The sequence below is a fragment of the Ochotona curzoniae genome, unplaced genomic scaffold (assembly GCF_017591425.1).
Source record: "Ochotona curzoniae isolate NIBS_2020 unplaced genomic scaffold, NIBS_Ocur_1.0 scaffold_4701, whole genome shotgun sequence".
Taxonomy (NCBI): domain Eukaryota; kingdom Metazoa; phylum Chordata; class Mammalia; order Lagomorpha; family Ochotonidae; genus Ochotona; species Ochotona curzoniae.
The window spans coordinates 56,857,345-56,874,865 of NW_024467122.1; the positions used below are offsets into that span (position 1 = coordinate 56,857,345).

At 42.0% G+C, this 17,521-nt stretch overlaps 1 protein-coding gene across 3 annotated transcripts in view; it reads left to right on the forward strand.

The window, feature by feature from the left end:
* Window positions 1–17,521, forward strand: part of USP8 (ubiquitin specific peptidase 8) — a 76,552-nt gene that overhangs the window by 23,875 nt on the left and 35,156 nt on the right. For all 3 annotated transcript variants that reach the window (XM_040968818.1, XM_040968817.1, XM_040968816.1), the window contains one exon: window positions 15,832–15,994. In XM_040968818.1, coding sequence (XP_040824752.1) covers window positions 15,832–15,994 — 163 coding nt within the window. The remainder of the gene's footprint in view (window positions 1–15,831; window positions 15,995–17,521) is intronic.

Sequence of the window (17,521 nt, forward strand, 5' to 3'; positions counted from 1 at the left end):
CATTAATGCATAAATCCAAAAACATTCTTAAAAGTATGGTACGGGGGTGAGAACAGTAGAATTGGTTTCAGGTGCTATAACTTAGTGGCGCAAAGTAAGAGATTTACCATGTGAATAATAGTTGAAATACAAAACCCAGAAAATTAACCAGGTTGACATATTTCTGCATTGGTCTGACTTTTTTTCACTGAGAATGTAATGTATGTTACCTGTTTTTAAAAATACTCTGTAGGGACTGGCATTGTAGTGTAGTAGATAAAGCTGTTGGTTATGATGCTGGCATCCCATACAGGCACTGGTGTAACTTCTGGCTGTTGCTGCGCCAACTCCCTGCCAGTGTACCCAGGAAAGCATTGGAACGGTGTCCCAAGTGCTTGGGACCTAGCATACATGTGGGAGGTCTGGAAGAATTCTTCAGGCTCTTGACTTTGATCTGACACAACCCCAATATTGCTGCTGTGCCACATGGGGAGTAATCCAGAGGATAAAAGATTGGTCTGTCTCTCCATCTTTGTAACTCTGCCTTTCAAAAAAAAAGTTTAAAAAGTACATTCTTTTTTTTTTTCTTTAAAGGTCAAACTATTTTTGAAATACAAAAATAAGAAAAACTTGTGTTCAGGTTACGGTAGCATTATAGATGATAAATGTTTTTAAAAAATTTTTATTGGAAAGTTAAATATATAGAGAGAAAGATTTTCCATGCGATGATTCCGGCAATGGCCATAGCTAAGCTGATCCAAAGCCAGGAACCTCTTTTGGGTCTCCCACACGGGTGCAGGGTCCCAATGCTTTGGGCTGTCCTCAACTGCTTTCCCAGGCTACAAGCAGGGAGCTGGATGGAAAGCAAGCTGGCCAGGAAAAGACTGGTGCCCATATCGGATCCCAGTACATGCACACTGAAGACTTCATCTGCTAGGGTGCCATGCTTAGCCCTACATGATATTTCTGTTTTAAAAATACATACTGTTAGGAGAATCAAGGTGGCAGAATAGGATAAGGACACGTTTAAACAGAGAATTTTTAGCCAAGGTGTAGGAGAGAAGATACAATCTAGGAAATAGGAGAGACTGAAGACAGAGGGGCCTTGGAGACTGACAGACATGGGAAAGCAGTAGAGACAATGGTGTGGTGTTGCAGTGACCAGATAGCCCAGTGGCAGTCAGTGAGCAGCAATCTGAGCTGCTGTAGTGGTCGGAGTTCCACCAGCAGCAAGGCGGAAGGGAGGTTCACCAGGAGCTCAGGAGGTGAACCCAAGCAAAGAACTGCCCGTCCTGCTGGTCTGTCTGATTTGATCAGGAGCAGAGACAGAGCAGCAGACTCCGTGCAGGTCACACAGGAACAGGGTGGATTTTACAGCCCAGACCCCCACCAGAGCTGCATCAGGCACAGTGTTGTGTAGGGAGACAAAGGTTCTAGGATGGGAGTGTGCTTGCACTAAGCTGGAAGCAAACTCATTTCTGGCTCAATGCATTGCATCAATGTGACATCCTATAGGTTCTACCCAAAATAGCTACTGGTAGCCTCCAAACCTAATGGCAAGCAGATCTAGGACTCCACCAGTGGAGGAACTACAGTGAGCTGTGTATGCACTGAGCTGGGAGTGAATTCACTTCCAGCTCAGTGCATTACATTGGTCCCACAGGGAAAATAATACTGACTTTGGCATTGCATGGGTCAAAATAAGTCTGGGTGGTCCTAAGGCCAGAGGGTTCCAGCAGGAATAGCATCACCAGCAACCTAGTTATTTAGGACACCTGGTGTCTCCCAAATCCTGGAAATGGGAGATAAATAACTTAAAAAACTTATTATATAGCTTCTTGTGAACAAGGAGAAGCACATACATGAATTTTAGGACTATGTTACATAGGAAATAGCAATGAAACAAAATCAAGCAGAATTATTAGAAATGAAGGACACAATGGAACAAATTTAAAAGTTTATTAGAAAGTCTCAATAATAGAATGAATGAGGCAGAAGACAGAATCTCAGGAGATATTTCTTGCCACAATGGTATAACAATCAAAAGGCTAGAGGAGAAACTGAGTCAAACTAAAAACAGTATTCAAGAGTTAGGTGACAGCATTAAGAAGCCAAATATAAGAGTTATGGGAGTTCCAGAAGGTGCGGAAAGAGAAACTAAGTTTAAATATATATTCAGTGAAATGATAAAGGAAAACTTCCCTAATCTGGAGAAAGAATTGGGAAACAATACAGAAGGGGCACAGAACTCCCAATAGGGTTGACCAAAAACAGTTTTCACCACAGCATGATAATCAGGCTCTCTTCAATCAAACATAAGAAAAATCAAACATAAGAAAAAGATCCTTAAATGTGTATGTGAAAAGTATCAATTGAGGTATAGAGGAAAGGCAATCAGACTCACAGGAGACCTCTCACAGGAAACTTTACAGGCCAGGAGATTATGGAGCCCATATTCCAGATTTTAAAAAGAAAAAATTGTTGGTCGGCCCAGGGTAACATACCCAGCAAAGCTTTCCTTTGTCTTTAAAAATGCAATAAAATTCTTGCACAGTAAAGAAAAGTTAAAAGGATATGCCTCTTCTAGACCTGTCCTACAAATGATACTTCAAGATATTATCTTGACAGAGAAAAAGGATAGCACTCATGGAAACCGAAGAAAAATGTGAAGAACATCCCAGTAAAATAACAACAGAAAACTAAATCAAACAATGAACAAATCATTGCTAAAATGAGAGGACCAAATTACCACCCATTCAAATTAACCCTGAATGTAAATGCTTTAAGCTCATCAATCTAGCAGCATAGATTAGTAGCCTGGATTAAAAAACAAATCCCATCTGTCTGTTGCCCTACAGAAGACACATCTCACCAACAAAGATCAGTGGAAACTATATCTCAGGTTTTTTTGATGTTTTTGTTTTTAGCCTCATGTCTTCAAAACAGGTTTTTTCTCATATTAAATTCTTCACTGACTCATAGGTCATACAGTAGCATCATTTTCTTTAAGAAAATTCTTGATTTTCTTTTCATTTGTTCAGCGACACATTAGTCATTCAGCAGCATGTCATTTAACTTCAAGGTGTAAATTTCTGTTTTTCTTCCTGTTGATTTTGGTTGGTGGCTTTTCATTTAAGGGGATGTATAGTAACTGTGTTATAGAGACTATCTTATCCAAATGTGAGGATACAATGCAATATACATCTCTACTTCCAAATCAAAGATGGGCTCCCAGTGAAACTGTTACATATATCTTAACAATAGGATGCTGGACCCTATGCCGTTGTCCATGCCCACAATGATGGACTTATAACTGTTTATAAAGAGCTATACTATTATAATAATATAGGGAAACTCCGTGTGTGGGGGGGTGGATTTGGGGAGAGTGTCAGAGAAATGTCAGAACCTGTCAGACTATCATGTAGTAATAATAACAATAATAATAATAATAGTAAGTGAAGCCCATTCTAGCATGGAGTTTCCCGGCAAGTCTGCTTCTGAAGGAAAGATCCTGAAAACATTTGGAGATTTAAATAATGAGAAAATAATGAGTCAAGAAAAATAATGTGAAGTAAACATGGTTTTGGAAGCATGAATGACTAGTTAAAAAGGTATGAATTGGAAACGAATTTGACACATCAAATGCATTGAAAGAAAGCTATTGTGTAACTTAGAGGTCCTTATTTCTAACAAAGTCAGGGCCACAGAATTTTGTGGAAGTCTCTAACTTCTGCATGGTGCATTGCATATAATTAACATGGCCTTAAAATGAACATCTGGGGTCATCTGACGATTCTCAATACTCATTGAATTTCTGACAGCATCTCATAGAGCCCCAAGTACTGGAAGTCGGGAAATTTTAGAGACTGGATGAACAAAATCCAAATTCCTCATCCCAGCTTATTGTCACGTTATCCAGGTATCTAGTATCGTGTAACTCCTCATAGAGGTATATTGGTAAAAAGGAAAAACCCTTAACTCCAGACACACCATTAGATCTGGGAAGACATTAACACTTAAAAAAGTTAAATGTTATGGCCAAAGCCAGAGCTTGGTGGGGATAGAGCTATTGCAGAAGCCCTAAATTCCTGAGTTCTAGTCCAGGGCTCTTTGCAATATGCTATGCCATTTCTAGCAGTAATCTGCAGTACATTCTCTCATATATTTGACATTCTTTAAGACCTTAGAAGGGATCTTAGCAATTTACTTCCAGGACTGTATGTTTTTGTGAAATTTGCAAACAGTTAACTGCAGTTAATCATTGTTACTCTCTCTCTCTCTCTCTTTTAAATATGTTTATTTTTATTGCAAAGTCATATATATATATATACAGAGAGAGAGAGAGACAGAGAGAGAGAGAGAGAGAGAGAAAGAAAGAGAAAGAGAGAGAGGAGGAGAGACAGAGAAATATCTTCCGTCTGATGATTCACTCCCCAAGTGACTGCAATGGCCAGTGCTGAGCCGATCTGAAGCCAGGAGCCAGGAACTCTTCTGGGTCTCCCATGCTGGTGCAGGGTCCCAAGGCTCTAGGCCATCCTCGACTTCTTTTCCAGGCCACAAGCAGGGAGCTGGATGGGACATGGGGTGGCTGGGATTATAACCAGTGCCCGTATGGGATCCTGGCACATTCAAGGCGAGGACTTTAGCCACTGGGCCATGGTGCCGGGCCTGAATGTTACACATACACCGTTTAGGGCGTACACAATAGCTCACTTGGCTAGTCCTCCCCCTTCAAGCACTGGGATTGCATGTGGCAGCTGGTTCATATACCAGCTACTCCACTTCCCATCTGGCTTCCTGCTTGTGGCCTGGGAAAGCAGTAGAGGATGGCCCAAGTGCTTGGGCTCCTTCATACTCATGTGGGAGACCTGGAAGATGCTCCTGGCTCCTGGCTTTGGATCGGTTCAGCTCCAGCTGTTTTGGCTACTTGGGGAGTGAAGCAGCAAATGAAAAACTTTCTTTTTGTCTCCTCTTCTCTGTGTCCATCTGCCCTTCCAATAAAAATTAGCAAGATCTTCGAAAAAAAATTTACTGTTCAAAATATCTTAGTAATTTTCCAATAAACAAGGAAAAGCTTATTGTAGCTGAATTCTTGAGAGGGCAAATTAAATGACTAACAGTCCACATATAATTTAATCAGGGGAAGAATTTCTTAGAACTGCTTTTCTTTTTTTTTTTTTTTTTAAAGATTTTATTTTATTTTTATTGGAAAGGCAGATATACAGAGAGGAGAGACAGAGAGGAAGATCTTCTGTCTGATGATTCACTCCCCAGGCGGCCGCAATGGCTGGAGCTGAGCCAATCTGAAGCCAGGAGCCTCTTCCGGGTCTCCCACGGAGGTGCAGGAGCCTCTTCCGGGTCTCCCATGCGGGTGCAGGGTCCCAAAGCTTTGGGCCATCCTCGACTGCTTTCCCAGGCCACAGGCAGGGAGCTGGATGGGAAGCGGGGCCGCCGGGATTAGAACCAGCACCCATATGGGATCCCGGGTGTGCAAGGCGAGGACCTTAACCACTATACCATCGGGCCAGGCCCAGAACTGCTTTTCAAGAGACAGTTAAAAAGAGCACCCATCCACTGGTCCACTCCCCAAATTCTAAAATTTTGGCCAGGAGCCAAAACTATGAGGTGAAAATTCAATCTGAGTTTCTCATATCCATGGCAGGAATCAATTACTTAAGTTACCACCGTTGGATTCCAGGTCCTACTTTAGCTGGAAACTGGAATTAGCAAGTGGGAGAAGGTCTCAAACTTAAAATTGTAGGTGTAAGAATGTAGGGTTCCCTTCCATAACGTTATACATTGTTGCTGATGTTATGTTGGGGCTTTTAATTGATTGGGATGATAATTTGCTGGTTCTATCTTCAGACCAGAGAAGGTCTCCCCAAGAAACCGTTGAACTTATCTGGACAGTAAGATGCTGGACTCTATGCAGGGTTCCCAAACCATATAAACTTTCAGACTAAACCTCTGCCTCTGCAGGAGTCTTTTTATCCCCTGAACCATAACTGAGCACCCAGGGATCTTGATTACAGTATTTTGGAGTACTTGGAGTACACTGGAACATGACATTGAGATGTATTTTATTTCATATACTTGTTTTAGATGAATATTCAGTGTTCTTATAGAGAATTTTTGCTGTCCTATCAGAACATTAAATATAATCAGTGACAAAGATAGTGCTTTTTTTTTTTTAAAGATTTATTTTTATTGGAAAGGCAGATATACAGAGAGGAGAGACAGAGAGGAAGATTTTCCGTCCGATGATTCACTCCGCAGGTGAGTGCAACAGCCAATGCTATGCTGATCCAAAGCCAGGAGCCTCTTCCAGGTCTCCCGCGCAGGTGAAGGGTCCCAAAGCTTTGGGCCATCCTCGACTGCTTTCCCGGGCCACAAGCAGGGAGCTGGATGGGAAGTGGGGCCTCCGGGATTAGAACCGGCACCCATATGGGATCCCAGGCGTGCAAGGCGAGGACCTTAACCACTGTGCCACCGCGCCAGGCCCAATAGTGCTTTTTGAAACACAAATACTTTTCTGTAATAATACTTTTTGCTTTGCACCAATAGTTCTTGGAGCCAGTGTTAATGAGTTAACCTGTTGTTTGGAGTGCCCACTTCTGTTTTAGAGTCCCTGATTCAAGTCCAGGCTATTCCATGCTTGCATACCCAGCTGATGCTCCTGGAGGGCAGCAGAGGATGGCCCAACTACTTGGCCTCCTGTCATCCCTGTGGGAGATCTATTCCTCCTGGCTTCAGCTTAGTCCTAGCAATTTGTGGACATTTCATGAGTTAACTAGTAAGTGGAAGACCCCTTTCTCTCTCTTCCTTTATTTGTCCCTCTGCTTGTTAAAATGAAGAAATGAAGTGAGAAAAACTCTCAACATACAGAAAGAGTCTGAAATTAGAATAAAGGAATTGAGAAACTGATTCAGTATTTTAATAATTTTTTTTAGTCCAGTCTTTCAGTTTAATGAGATATCTGTTACTGAATGACTTTGGAATGTGCCTTGATTTTTTCTTGAGGTGTAAATTGCTTTGCCAACAGATGAGAACTTTTTTACTAAGTGCCTGGTTACACATGTTTGGCTTTTTTTTTTTTTTTTTTAATTTTATCTATTTATTGGAAAGTCAGATACACAGAGAGGAGGAGAAACAGAGAGGAAGATCTTCCGTCTGATGATTCACTCCCCAAGCAGCCTCAACAGCTAGAGCTGTGCCAGTGCAAAGCCAGGAGCTAGGAGCTTCTTCCAGGTCTCCCAGGCAGGTGCAGGGTCTCAAGGCTTTGGGCCATCTTCAACTGCTCTCCCAGGCCACAAAGAGGGAGCTGGATGGGAAGCTTGGCCGCTGGGATTAGAACCAGTGCCCATAGAGGATCCTGGTGTTCAAGGTGCGGGCTTTAGCCGCTAGGTATCACACCAGGCCCCATGTTTGGCTTCTTCACTGTGACATATACAACAGCTGTATATTAACATATCTTCCCATCTGTCGTAATTCGTAATACATCAGTCACAGAGATCTTTTCCTCATTCAAGTCTGAAGTAAGTTCCTGGCTAAGATTTTCTTCTCATCAGAACAACTGTGTGAGAAAGGGCACTAGAGATAGTTCTAGAATCTGGAAGATGGAGTATAATTTATTTTTAAGATTTAGTTTTTTCGTTTGTTGTTGTTTGCAGATCTGCCTTTCCAACAACAACAGAAAGAGAGACAAAAAGATCTTCAGTCTACTGGTTCCCTTCCAAAGAGTCTGCAATGGCCAGAGCTAAGCTGATCCAAAGCCAGGAGCTGCTTCTGGGTTTCCCATATGGGTTCAGGGTCCCAAGCCATTGGGCCATCCTGTGCTGTTTGCCAGGCCACAAGCAGGGAGCTGGATGGGAAGTGGAGCAGCCAGGACATGAATTAGTGCCCATATGGGTTCCCAGTGCATGCAAAGTGAGAATGTAGCTATCGTGCTGAGCCTAAGTGGACTGTAAGATTAAATTCCTGAGCACTTTCGTGGTTTTTTTTTTTTTTTTGCTAAAACTACAATTATCTGGCATCATGGTTGTGGTATGATTCCCTACTTCCAGATTCCAGAAAGCACTTGAGTAAAAAGGTTTGAAAAGTGACTGGGAAAGATATTGATAACATCACCTACCATTATAGCATACCTTTCTTTTTCTTTTTTTTTTAAATTTTATTTATTTTTAAAAATAATCTTACTTAGTTGATTAGGGTACAAAGGGTCAAGGGCTACAGGAAAGTGGGTAATATTGTTTCCACACTAATATCGTCATTTTTCTCCCTGAATCTGGGGCCAGGGGAGAAACAAAGGGAAAAGCCCCACCCGGCCTCCCTCCCATCCCAGGTCCCCAATGTGAGGCACACTCCAACGGTCCTGCTCAAGCAGTTTTGATAGTTCAATAGGTCTGAATTGCTGCCAATCTCACCATTCCATTCCAAACATGATGAAATCTCTTCAGAATCCACTGTCTGACATAGTCTCTTGTGGTTGGGGTTCTGAGATGAGCAGTTCAGTTGGAGGGATCTCCAAAGAAACTTCACCAGAGATGATCTGAGACCAGATTCTTGTGTGTGCTTGCCAGTACAGGGTCTGGCTCAGTCCTTTGCCCCAATCAGCTTATGCACATGCTGGTGGTTGCAATTGCTGGGTCAGTTCTGTTTCCAGCCCTCTCTTCCATGTGAACCGATGGGTGTTGTAGTCCAGCACGATCCTGTCCACTTCATACTCGGCCCTCACACAAACTAGTGGGAGCTGCAGCCTAGTTGGGGGGGGCTCCCCATAACCCCCACCAGGCCTGCCCCAATCCTTGTTCCCTTGCCTGTCTGTATGTACCGCAGACTTATTCAGTCTGTCCCACTTCCCATTTAGCTCTTGTACTTGTCAATGGGCGTTGGAGCCTAGTTCAACCCAACCTACTATCCTGTCCACACACATGCTGTTGGGTGCCTTTCTGTCTAGCCACCCCTGCCCTGTCCTGGTTTTTGTGTCCTCCAGTGGGAGTGGTTACCCATGAGGGAGGTGCCCATTATCTCCCTACTAGGCCTCTCTAACTTCCAGATTATGCACTCTCTAGGTGGTTCTGGGATTTAACTTAACAGAATTAGCCCCCAGTGCCAGCTTCTGCCATCTGAATCTGCGGCAAAGTCCAACCAACCCTCACCCACTCTAATTTTTGCTTGCACTAGTCAGAACAGGCAGCCCAATCTGGCCCTTCCCTAATCCAGCTCACATGAGGCTCACAGATGATGTAGCCCTGCCTGGTCTGGTCTGCCCCCATCCCAACTCACACTCTCCAGTGGGAGGTGGTGTCCAGCAGGGGAGCCCACCTTCCCCTGCCAGCTTTGCCTTCTCCCTGCCTGGTTCTCATGTGTGCTGTTTGGGTGCTGCAAACACATCTTGTATGGCTCACCTCACCTTGGCATTCCTTAATGTGCATTGGTATGTGTTGTGACCGAAACTGGCCTGACCCACACTCTGTGCTGGCGCTCAGATTCCCCAGTGGTTGATATGAACTGGTTCAGCCTGGTCTGTCCCCCCACCTATGCCATATATAGGGTATCTTCCTCTGTCCTGGTATGGGTTGCTCCGTATTGTGGTTCTTGCACTCACCTGCAGGGACTGTGTTCTGATGGAGGAGTTTCCTAGCCTCCTCCAACAGAACCTCTCCCTATAGTATGCCTTTCAAATATTTATTATCTTACCCATTTATTTTGCATTTATGTTAGAGATTCTCTTAGATTCAATTCTGACCAAGTCTTGGGGTATCGGAATCCTGCAGAAAGGGATTAGACAGGTTTCTCAAGGATCCAGAAGCCCACAAGTCAGTGCTGGTGGAAAACATGCCTTACTTTGATTTTAGGTTACTATCAGCTGTATTTAAAAGGATTTCCAGAGGGGTGGAAATGTTTTGGCATAGTTGGTTAAGCTGTCCTCTGAAACACTGATGTCCCATCTGGGCATCTGTCCAAGTCCTAGCTGTTTCACTTCTGATCTGCTCCATGCTAATGCACCTAGGAAAATCACAGGAATGACCCAAATCCTTGGGCTCTCTACCCACCTGGAAGGCCTGGGAGAAACTGGGCTCCTAATAGCCTGGCACAGCCCTGATTGTTGCTGTCATTTGGGGAGTGAATCAGTGGTTGGAAGGTCTGTCTGTCTCACTGTTTTTGTAAGTTTGCTTACCAAATGAATAGATAGATAAATAAGTATCTTATAAAAAAAAGGATTTACAAAGATTATAGAAGTGGATCAAAACCCAAGATTAGCAAAGTGTTGAGGGTAATATGTGAATATGAGAAGCAAAGTGGAAAATAGAAAACCTTGAGGTTTCATTACTGCCCTCAGATTGCAATCAGGCTGACTGTGCTTTCTTAGGGCAGACAGTTCACACACTGTTCTACACTACTAGAGAAGAGAGCGAGCAGTGGGTAAGTGTGCAGAGCCAGATTGCCTGGGTTTGAATCCCAGTTCTCCAACATATTAGTCTTGGTATCTGACAAGTTTTATTTAGCTCCATTCTACCTCAGTTTTCTCATCTGTAAGTTTGGTGCTGAGAATATAGTAAATAATAATGTCTACCATTATTATTTTCTGCTACTGACAGTTTAAGCATTCTTGATATATAAAGCCTTTCTTTCTGTCACTAATGATTTGTATGGAAAGGACTGAATAAAACTTTGTGATTGTGTTCTTTGTTTCAAGTCTTTTATTCCAATTCTATATTTCTTTAATTGGAATAAAAGATTTACAAAGAGAAGGAGAGACAGAAAAATATCTTTAATCTGTTGGTTCACTCCCCAAATAGCCACCAATGGCCAGAGCTAAGCCAATCTGAAGCCAGGAGCCAGGAACTTCTTCCAGATCTCCCATGCTAGTGTAGAATCCCAAGGCTTTGAGCCATTCTCCACTGTTTCCTCAGGCCATAAGCAAGGAACTGAATCAGAAGTGGAGTAGCCTAGAGGCAAATCTATAGCAGTCATATGGTATACTGGCACCTACAGGAGGAAGATTGGCCACCTAGGCATTGTGTTGGCCCTTCGTTCCTGTTTTATAGTGATAGAATAGGTATATGAGATAGGCAGGAAAATTGGAGATGATCTTTCCTTTGACATGACAGGTAATGATACTTATTTTCAAAATTTTTTATTTATTTGAAAGCTGGGAGAGACTGACGTGTCTTCCATCTGCTGGTTCTTTCTCCAAAATGCCCTCAATAGCCAAGCCAAAGCCAGGAGCCTGGAACTCTGTTGGATCTCCCACGTGGGTGGCAGGGACCTCAATTCATAAACCATTACCTGCTGTCTCCAAGGCTGTGTGCATTAACTAGAAACCAGAATTGGAAGCAGATTCAATAATCAAATCAGATACTCTGATACTGAGGTACAGGTGTCACAGGTATTCTCAGCTACCACCCCGCATGACCATCACTTGCTTGTTGTGCTGTCACCAAGCTCTCACACAGTGTAGGAGACATAGAGGGAATGCGTATACCAGTAAATATGGTCCTGTTAGTGATTCCCAATTATTTTTATCATTGTATAGTGCCGGGTCAAATATAATATGGTGAAACATTTGAATTCTTAAAAATCTTATATGAAGTTATCACTTTATTTTTTTTAATTAAAAAAATTTATATCATTTTATGACACAGTTTCATAGGCTCTGGGATTTCCCCAGCCCTTCTCCAAACTCTCCCCCTATACTGAATTCCTCCATATTGTCACAGTAGTATGGATCATATCCAGTCATGATTCCTTCATTGTGGGCATGGGCCATGTGGAGAGTCCAGCATCCCACTGTCCAGATAAATTCAACAGTTTCATTGGGAGACCATCCTTGGTCTGAAAGTAGAGATGGTAGAATATCATTTCCTCCAAAGAGATGTCACTACACAACTTCAACCACAGGAAGAAACATGGAAATTAACAGCATCATGAAGTTAATTAACATGGTATTGAGTGACCAGTATGTTAGAAAATGCAAGTTCGTAAGCACATCCTGTAACTACTTCCTGGGCTCTCAGTTTTAGTATATACACAACCAGCTGCTATAAATTTTTTTCTCCCAAGCTAACATGTGTTAGAGTTTAACCTAAATCAGAGTGGCACAGGAACAGTGGAAGCATCAACGTTAACATCCATCATATATATAACAGCTGAATACAAACTTAACATCAAAGTTTCTATGTAGTTACATGTTGTTTAGCATTAACAGTCATAAATTGATAGTTTTTTGGGGAGAAAATTAAGCCATAATTTAAACTTTGCAGTATATAGTGATTAAGCATGGTTTTACAGAAATTTGCATTTTAACAATTGTAGAAAAGTTTTAGCAGGTGAGCAGGGAAATCCCCAACAACCCAATGAGTGAGGAAGAATTTAACTCTACATCCTACCTAGTAAAGTCCAGGAGAAGCAAGTAGGGAGCCTGACCAGTTATCACTTAAAAAAAAAAAAGATTTTTTTTGAAGATTTATTTATTTTTATTACAAAGTCAGATATACAGAGAGGAGGAGAGACAGAGAGGAAGATCTTCTGTCCGATGATTCACTCCCCAAGTGAGCACAACGGCCGGTACTGCGCCGATATGAAGCCAGGAGCCAGGAACCTCTTCCGGGTCTCCTACACGGGTGCAGGGTCCCAAAGCTTTGGGCAGTCCTCGACTGCTTTCCCGGGCCACAAGCAGGGAGCTGGATGGGAAGTGGAGCTGCTGGGATTAGAATTGGCACCCATATTGGATCCCGGTGTGTTCAAGGTGAGGACTTTAGCCACTAGGCCACCGCGCCGGGCCCAAAAGATTTATTTTTTATTGGAAAGGCAGAGCAACTGTTGGAGCTGAGCCAATCTGAAGCCAGGAAACAGGAACTTCTTCCCGTCTCCCACACAGGTACAGGGTCCCAAGGCTTTGGGCCATCCTACACTGCTTTTCCAGGCCACAAGCAGGGAGCTGGATGGGAAGTGGAGCAGCCAGGAAATGAATCGAAGCCCATATGGGATCCCAGCACTTGCAAGTCAAATATTTAGCCACTGAGCCATTGTGCTGCACCCTATCACTCACCTTGATATTTATTTTAACCTTTTGATTTTTATAAACTAAAAATTTTTCTCTAAAAAAGATGATGGAATAAGGTAAGAACACATTTAAACAGTTGGAGAACCATTCGCCAGTGTGTAGCGGAGATGCCATGAGCCCAGGAAATAGGAGATCACGGTGATGGACATAGGGAAGTAGCAGAGACAGTGGAGTGGTGGTGCAGTGACCAGATGCCCCCGTGATGGTCAGTAATCAGTGATCAGAGCTCATCTAGGTGCCAGGAGCAAAGGTTAGTTCACTGGAAGCTCAGGAGGTAAACCCAGGCATCAAACCACTTCTGACTTGCTTGATCACATCATGAGTAGAAGCAGAGTGGCAGAGCTTGGACTGGCAGGTGCAGGAACAGTGTGGATTTCACTTCTCAGATCCCTAGCAGTGCCACATTGGACATGATTTTGTGTACTGAGAAAACGCTGTGGGGATGGAGGTACAACAGCGAGTTGTGCATTAAGCGAGGAGTGAGCTGCTTTCTGGCTCAACGCATTACACCGGTCCTACAGGGAAAACAGTATGAGTTGGCATCCTAGAGGTTCCACCCGAGATAGATCCAAGTGGCCCTCAGACCTAATGACCAGCAGCCCCAGACCCCCACGAGTGCCACATCTGTGTGCCATTTTGAGTACTTAGGAAAAGGTTTGGGAGCTTGAAAAACAGTAGTGAGCTCCACTTGCGCTAAGCTGAGAGAGAACCCACATCCAACTCAGTGATGTCACAGAGAAAACGATACTGACTTGGCATCCTCTGGGTTCCACCCAAAATGGCCAGCAGGTTCCAACAAGACCAGCACCACTGCTAGCCAGTGATTAGGACAGACAACTGGTGTCTCCATGATCCCAGAAACTGCTCGAACCAGGAGTGGGAGAAAGGCTGTGCAGGTAATGGTGTGGCCATAGCACATGATCACAGGGGGTGGAGAACAGTGAGCCAGGACCTGGGGCCATGGAGAGTGTGGCGGAAGCCTAGCACAAGAGTGTAAGATTGAAATTTGCTAGAGGAAGTGGCACAGTGACTGCAAAGAACTGGGTACTGAGCACAATCAGTAAAATTGACCTGTAGACCAGTGGGAATCACAGCTTAGAATCTGGCCCTAAGGAGAGGAATCTACTAACCAGAATAGCAACGAACACACCAAAAGCCTTGGGACCCTGCACCCACGTGGGAGACCCAGAAGTTGTTCCTGGCTCCTGGCTTCGGATCGGCATAGCATCGGCCATTGCGCTCACTTGGGGAGTGAATCATTGGATGGAAGATCTTCCTCTCTGTCTCTCCTCTCTGTATATCTGCCTTTCCAATAAAAATAAATAAATCTTAAAAAAAATAGAATAACCTGTACGCTGCTAAGTCTGCTTACCACCTTTTATTGTAATTCAAAATATGTTGCTTCCTTTTATAATAGAACCTTCCCCCAGTTTAGGATTGTAACATTTACTTTAACTGGGCATATGTGGCTTAAAGAAAGTAGGAAGGAAAATGTTCTTGCATATTCACTCTTATATTTTCCATTTCTAGAGCTCTTTATTTTTTGTTTCAGTTTTCCATCTAAAATTATTTCCCTATAGCCTGAAGAACTTTAGCTAATTCTTAAAAGTACAGATTTGATGAGAGCCAGTTCTTCATTTATTTGAAAATATCTGTTTTATCTTCATTCTTTTTTATAAAGTGATAATTATAGAATAATTAAATCCTGGTATTTGCGTTAAAGATACATTTTTAAAGTTTATTTTATTTTACTATTTTTTGTTTGTTTGAAAGTTGGAGTCAGAGATTGAGAGATCTTCCATTTGCTGGTTTACTTCCCAGATAGCCACAGCAGCTGGGGCTGGGCCAGACTGAAGCCAGCGAAGAGTCAGTAATGCCATCTGATTATCTCCCATGGGGGCAACAGAATCCCAGTGCTTGAGCCGTTATCCCATGCTTCTCAGGTGTATGGCTCAAAACCGAAGGAGCCGGGACTCAGACTGACACTAACAAGGGATGAAAGCATCCCAAACGGCTGCTGCAAACTGCTCTTCCTCTTCATTCTTGTAGGATTCTGGCTTCAGTATTTTGAACATATGTTCTACCCTCTTTTGGCTTCCATTGCTTCTATTTTTCATGTAGAAATACATAAATTGAGTCATGTGATGAATTCCTTGTAGTGTGTAACGAGAAAGAGAAATATGAATCTCTTCCATCTGCTGGTTCACTCTGCAGCAGCCCAGGCTAAAGCCAGAGCCAGAAACTAGATCTCCCATGTGAGTGACAGATTCCTTGGATACCTACTAACCGTAGTTAGAATAGTAGTTTAAGTTCTGTCAGATTGATAATTTCAGTGAGATTGCCCATTAAAAAAAGAAAACTAACTTGGTGGCCTTGGTAACATTTTTTTTCTCACAGTATTGTTACAAGTGCTCATTTGAACATTTTTAGCCTAAATCATAAATGGCAATATTTGGACTATTTTGCAAAGAATTAGGGGCTTAAAGTCCTTCAAAAGGGAAATTCCGCAGAATTGAGCCTTAAAACATTGAAATTGTTGGGAGAAAGAGTGGAGGGAGCTTTGGGTGGACCCATAAAGTGACTTCAACCTGAGAGTAGTTTGTTTTCAGAGTGTTCAAGAGGACACAATGTGTGACTTGGGTTTGAAATGTAACACAAGCAGATTTCACGTGGAGATAATTTTATGGTACTTCAAGACAATATACTAATTTTATGGAACTACAACTCTTCAAATTTCCACAATCATGCCAGTAAAAGCCATCCTGCCTTCTTTTTTCAACCAGGTATGAGGAAGCTGAGGTTCGGAAAAAGCTGGAAGAAAAAGATAGGCAGGAGGAAGAGCAGCTGCAGCAACAGAAAAGACAGGAAGCGGGAAGAGAGGATGTTGGCACTTCCACTAAGGGTTCTGTGGAGACTCTGTCGGATCCCAAGAACAAAATTCAGAAGGTATTTCAGACTTACTGTGTGGGGCAGAGTACAGGTTCTGTTCAAGAAATGATTCAACAGTTGAGATACCATTATGATGTTTTTTAGGCAACAAAGGTAAAATCTAATACATTTAATTAGACATTGAATTACTTATTTTAGCTTCAGTTAATTCCAGGTTTTCCTGTGAGCTTCTGCAACAACATGTTCTGTACAGTAATTCCTTTTTTGAGCGTTGGCTCTAAACTTGATTATAATACCAGAAAGAACCTTTAAGGTACAATTCTTTGCATCTGAGTTTTGATTCTGTGTCAGGTCTTGGTTTAACCTTGCTGGGACTCAGTTTTCTAATTTGCAAGTGGAGGTTTTGAAATGTATATGTTAGGATTTCTTCTTTCTAGTAGTGTAATTTACATTAAGAAAGGATTGGTGTATTTTATTTGATGTCAAACCCGTTATCTCTCTGTGGGATCTCATTTCCTTCTTGTACCTTTTCATTCTGTCTCTACTCTAGATTTTTCTTGTTTCTGTCCTGCCCTTCCCATTTTGTTGTGTTTTCAGCTACATCATTTGTTTGCCAGAAGCCATCCATGATTCAGTCTTTGTCTGCCAGTTGTCACTAACTCCCTTTTCCTTAGATACTGATCTTCCTGATAGTGAAGGTAGTATGATATCCCTGCACTGTTGAAATCCATGGAAAATTTTCTGCTTTGATTTTTTTCTTAAGTATTTTGTAACTTCAATAGTGTTTGTATATGGATCATTGTAAATTTCATTAACAAGAATTGCTGACATTGGGTTGAATATTTTGAGGAAAGAAGCGAAGAAATCTGACCTTTTGTATTTAGGAACTAATATAAATAATACTGCCTTAAAGAGATGCTCATATGCATATCCATTGATTGATACACTTCAAGAATTAAAAAGCCGTAAGAAGAGAACATTTTGGTTTCTTCATTTTGTTGCTTTTCCCATCATTAGAGCCAGTTACTTTTTGTTGATTGTACTTTCATTTACCTTTCTTATTTTGCCTCTTATTTTAACCTCTGTCATCTCTGATTAATATTTAACTAACATTTTTCATAGTTTTTATGAATCTCCCTTCCCTTTTCTCTTTTTGGAATATTCCAACGCAAGTTTCAAGCAGTACACTGTCATACTCCTAGGTGTTTCAGTGTGCATCTCTATTAAAAGAATGAAATGATTGTCTGAATAACCACAATATTATCTACCCACCTAACACAATGATTTCCTAATGCCTGGAGTATTTGTATTTCCTTAGTGAACTTAAAATTCTTTGGAGTTGATTATTTTGAGTAAAGATACATTGGAATTCTCCCTTATTTTTAATTTCATGCATTTGACTTTTTATTATGGAAACATAAGCCACAGTCAGTATTGATCAGATTGCTGCTTGTTTTGTGTCATTTTACTTTATTTCCCATAATTTTCATAAACTAGAAATTTGACCTAAAAACTTAGGTTCAGATTTTCTTAAAGAATATTTCTTGGATAGTACTGTGCACATTGTATTAGGCACATAAAATA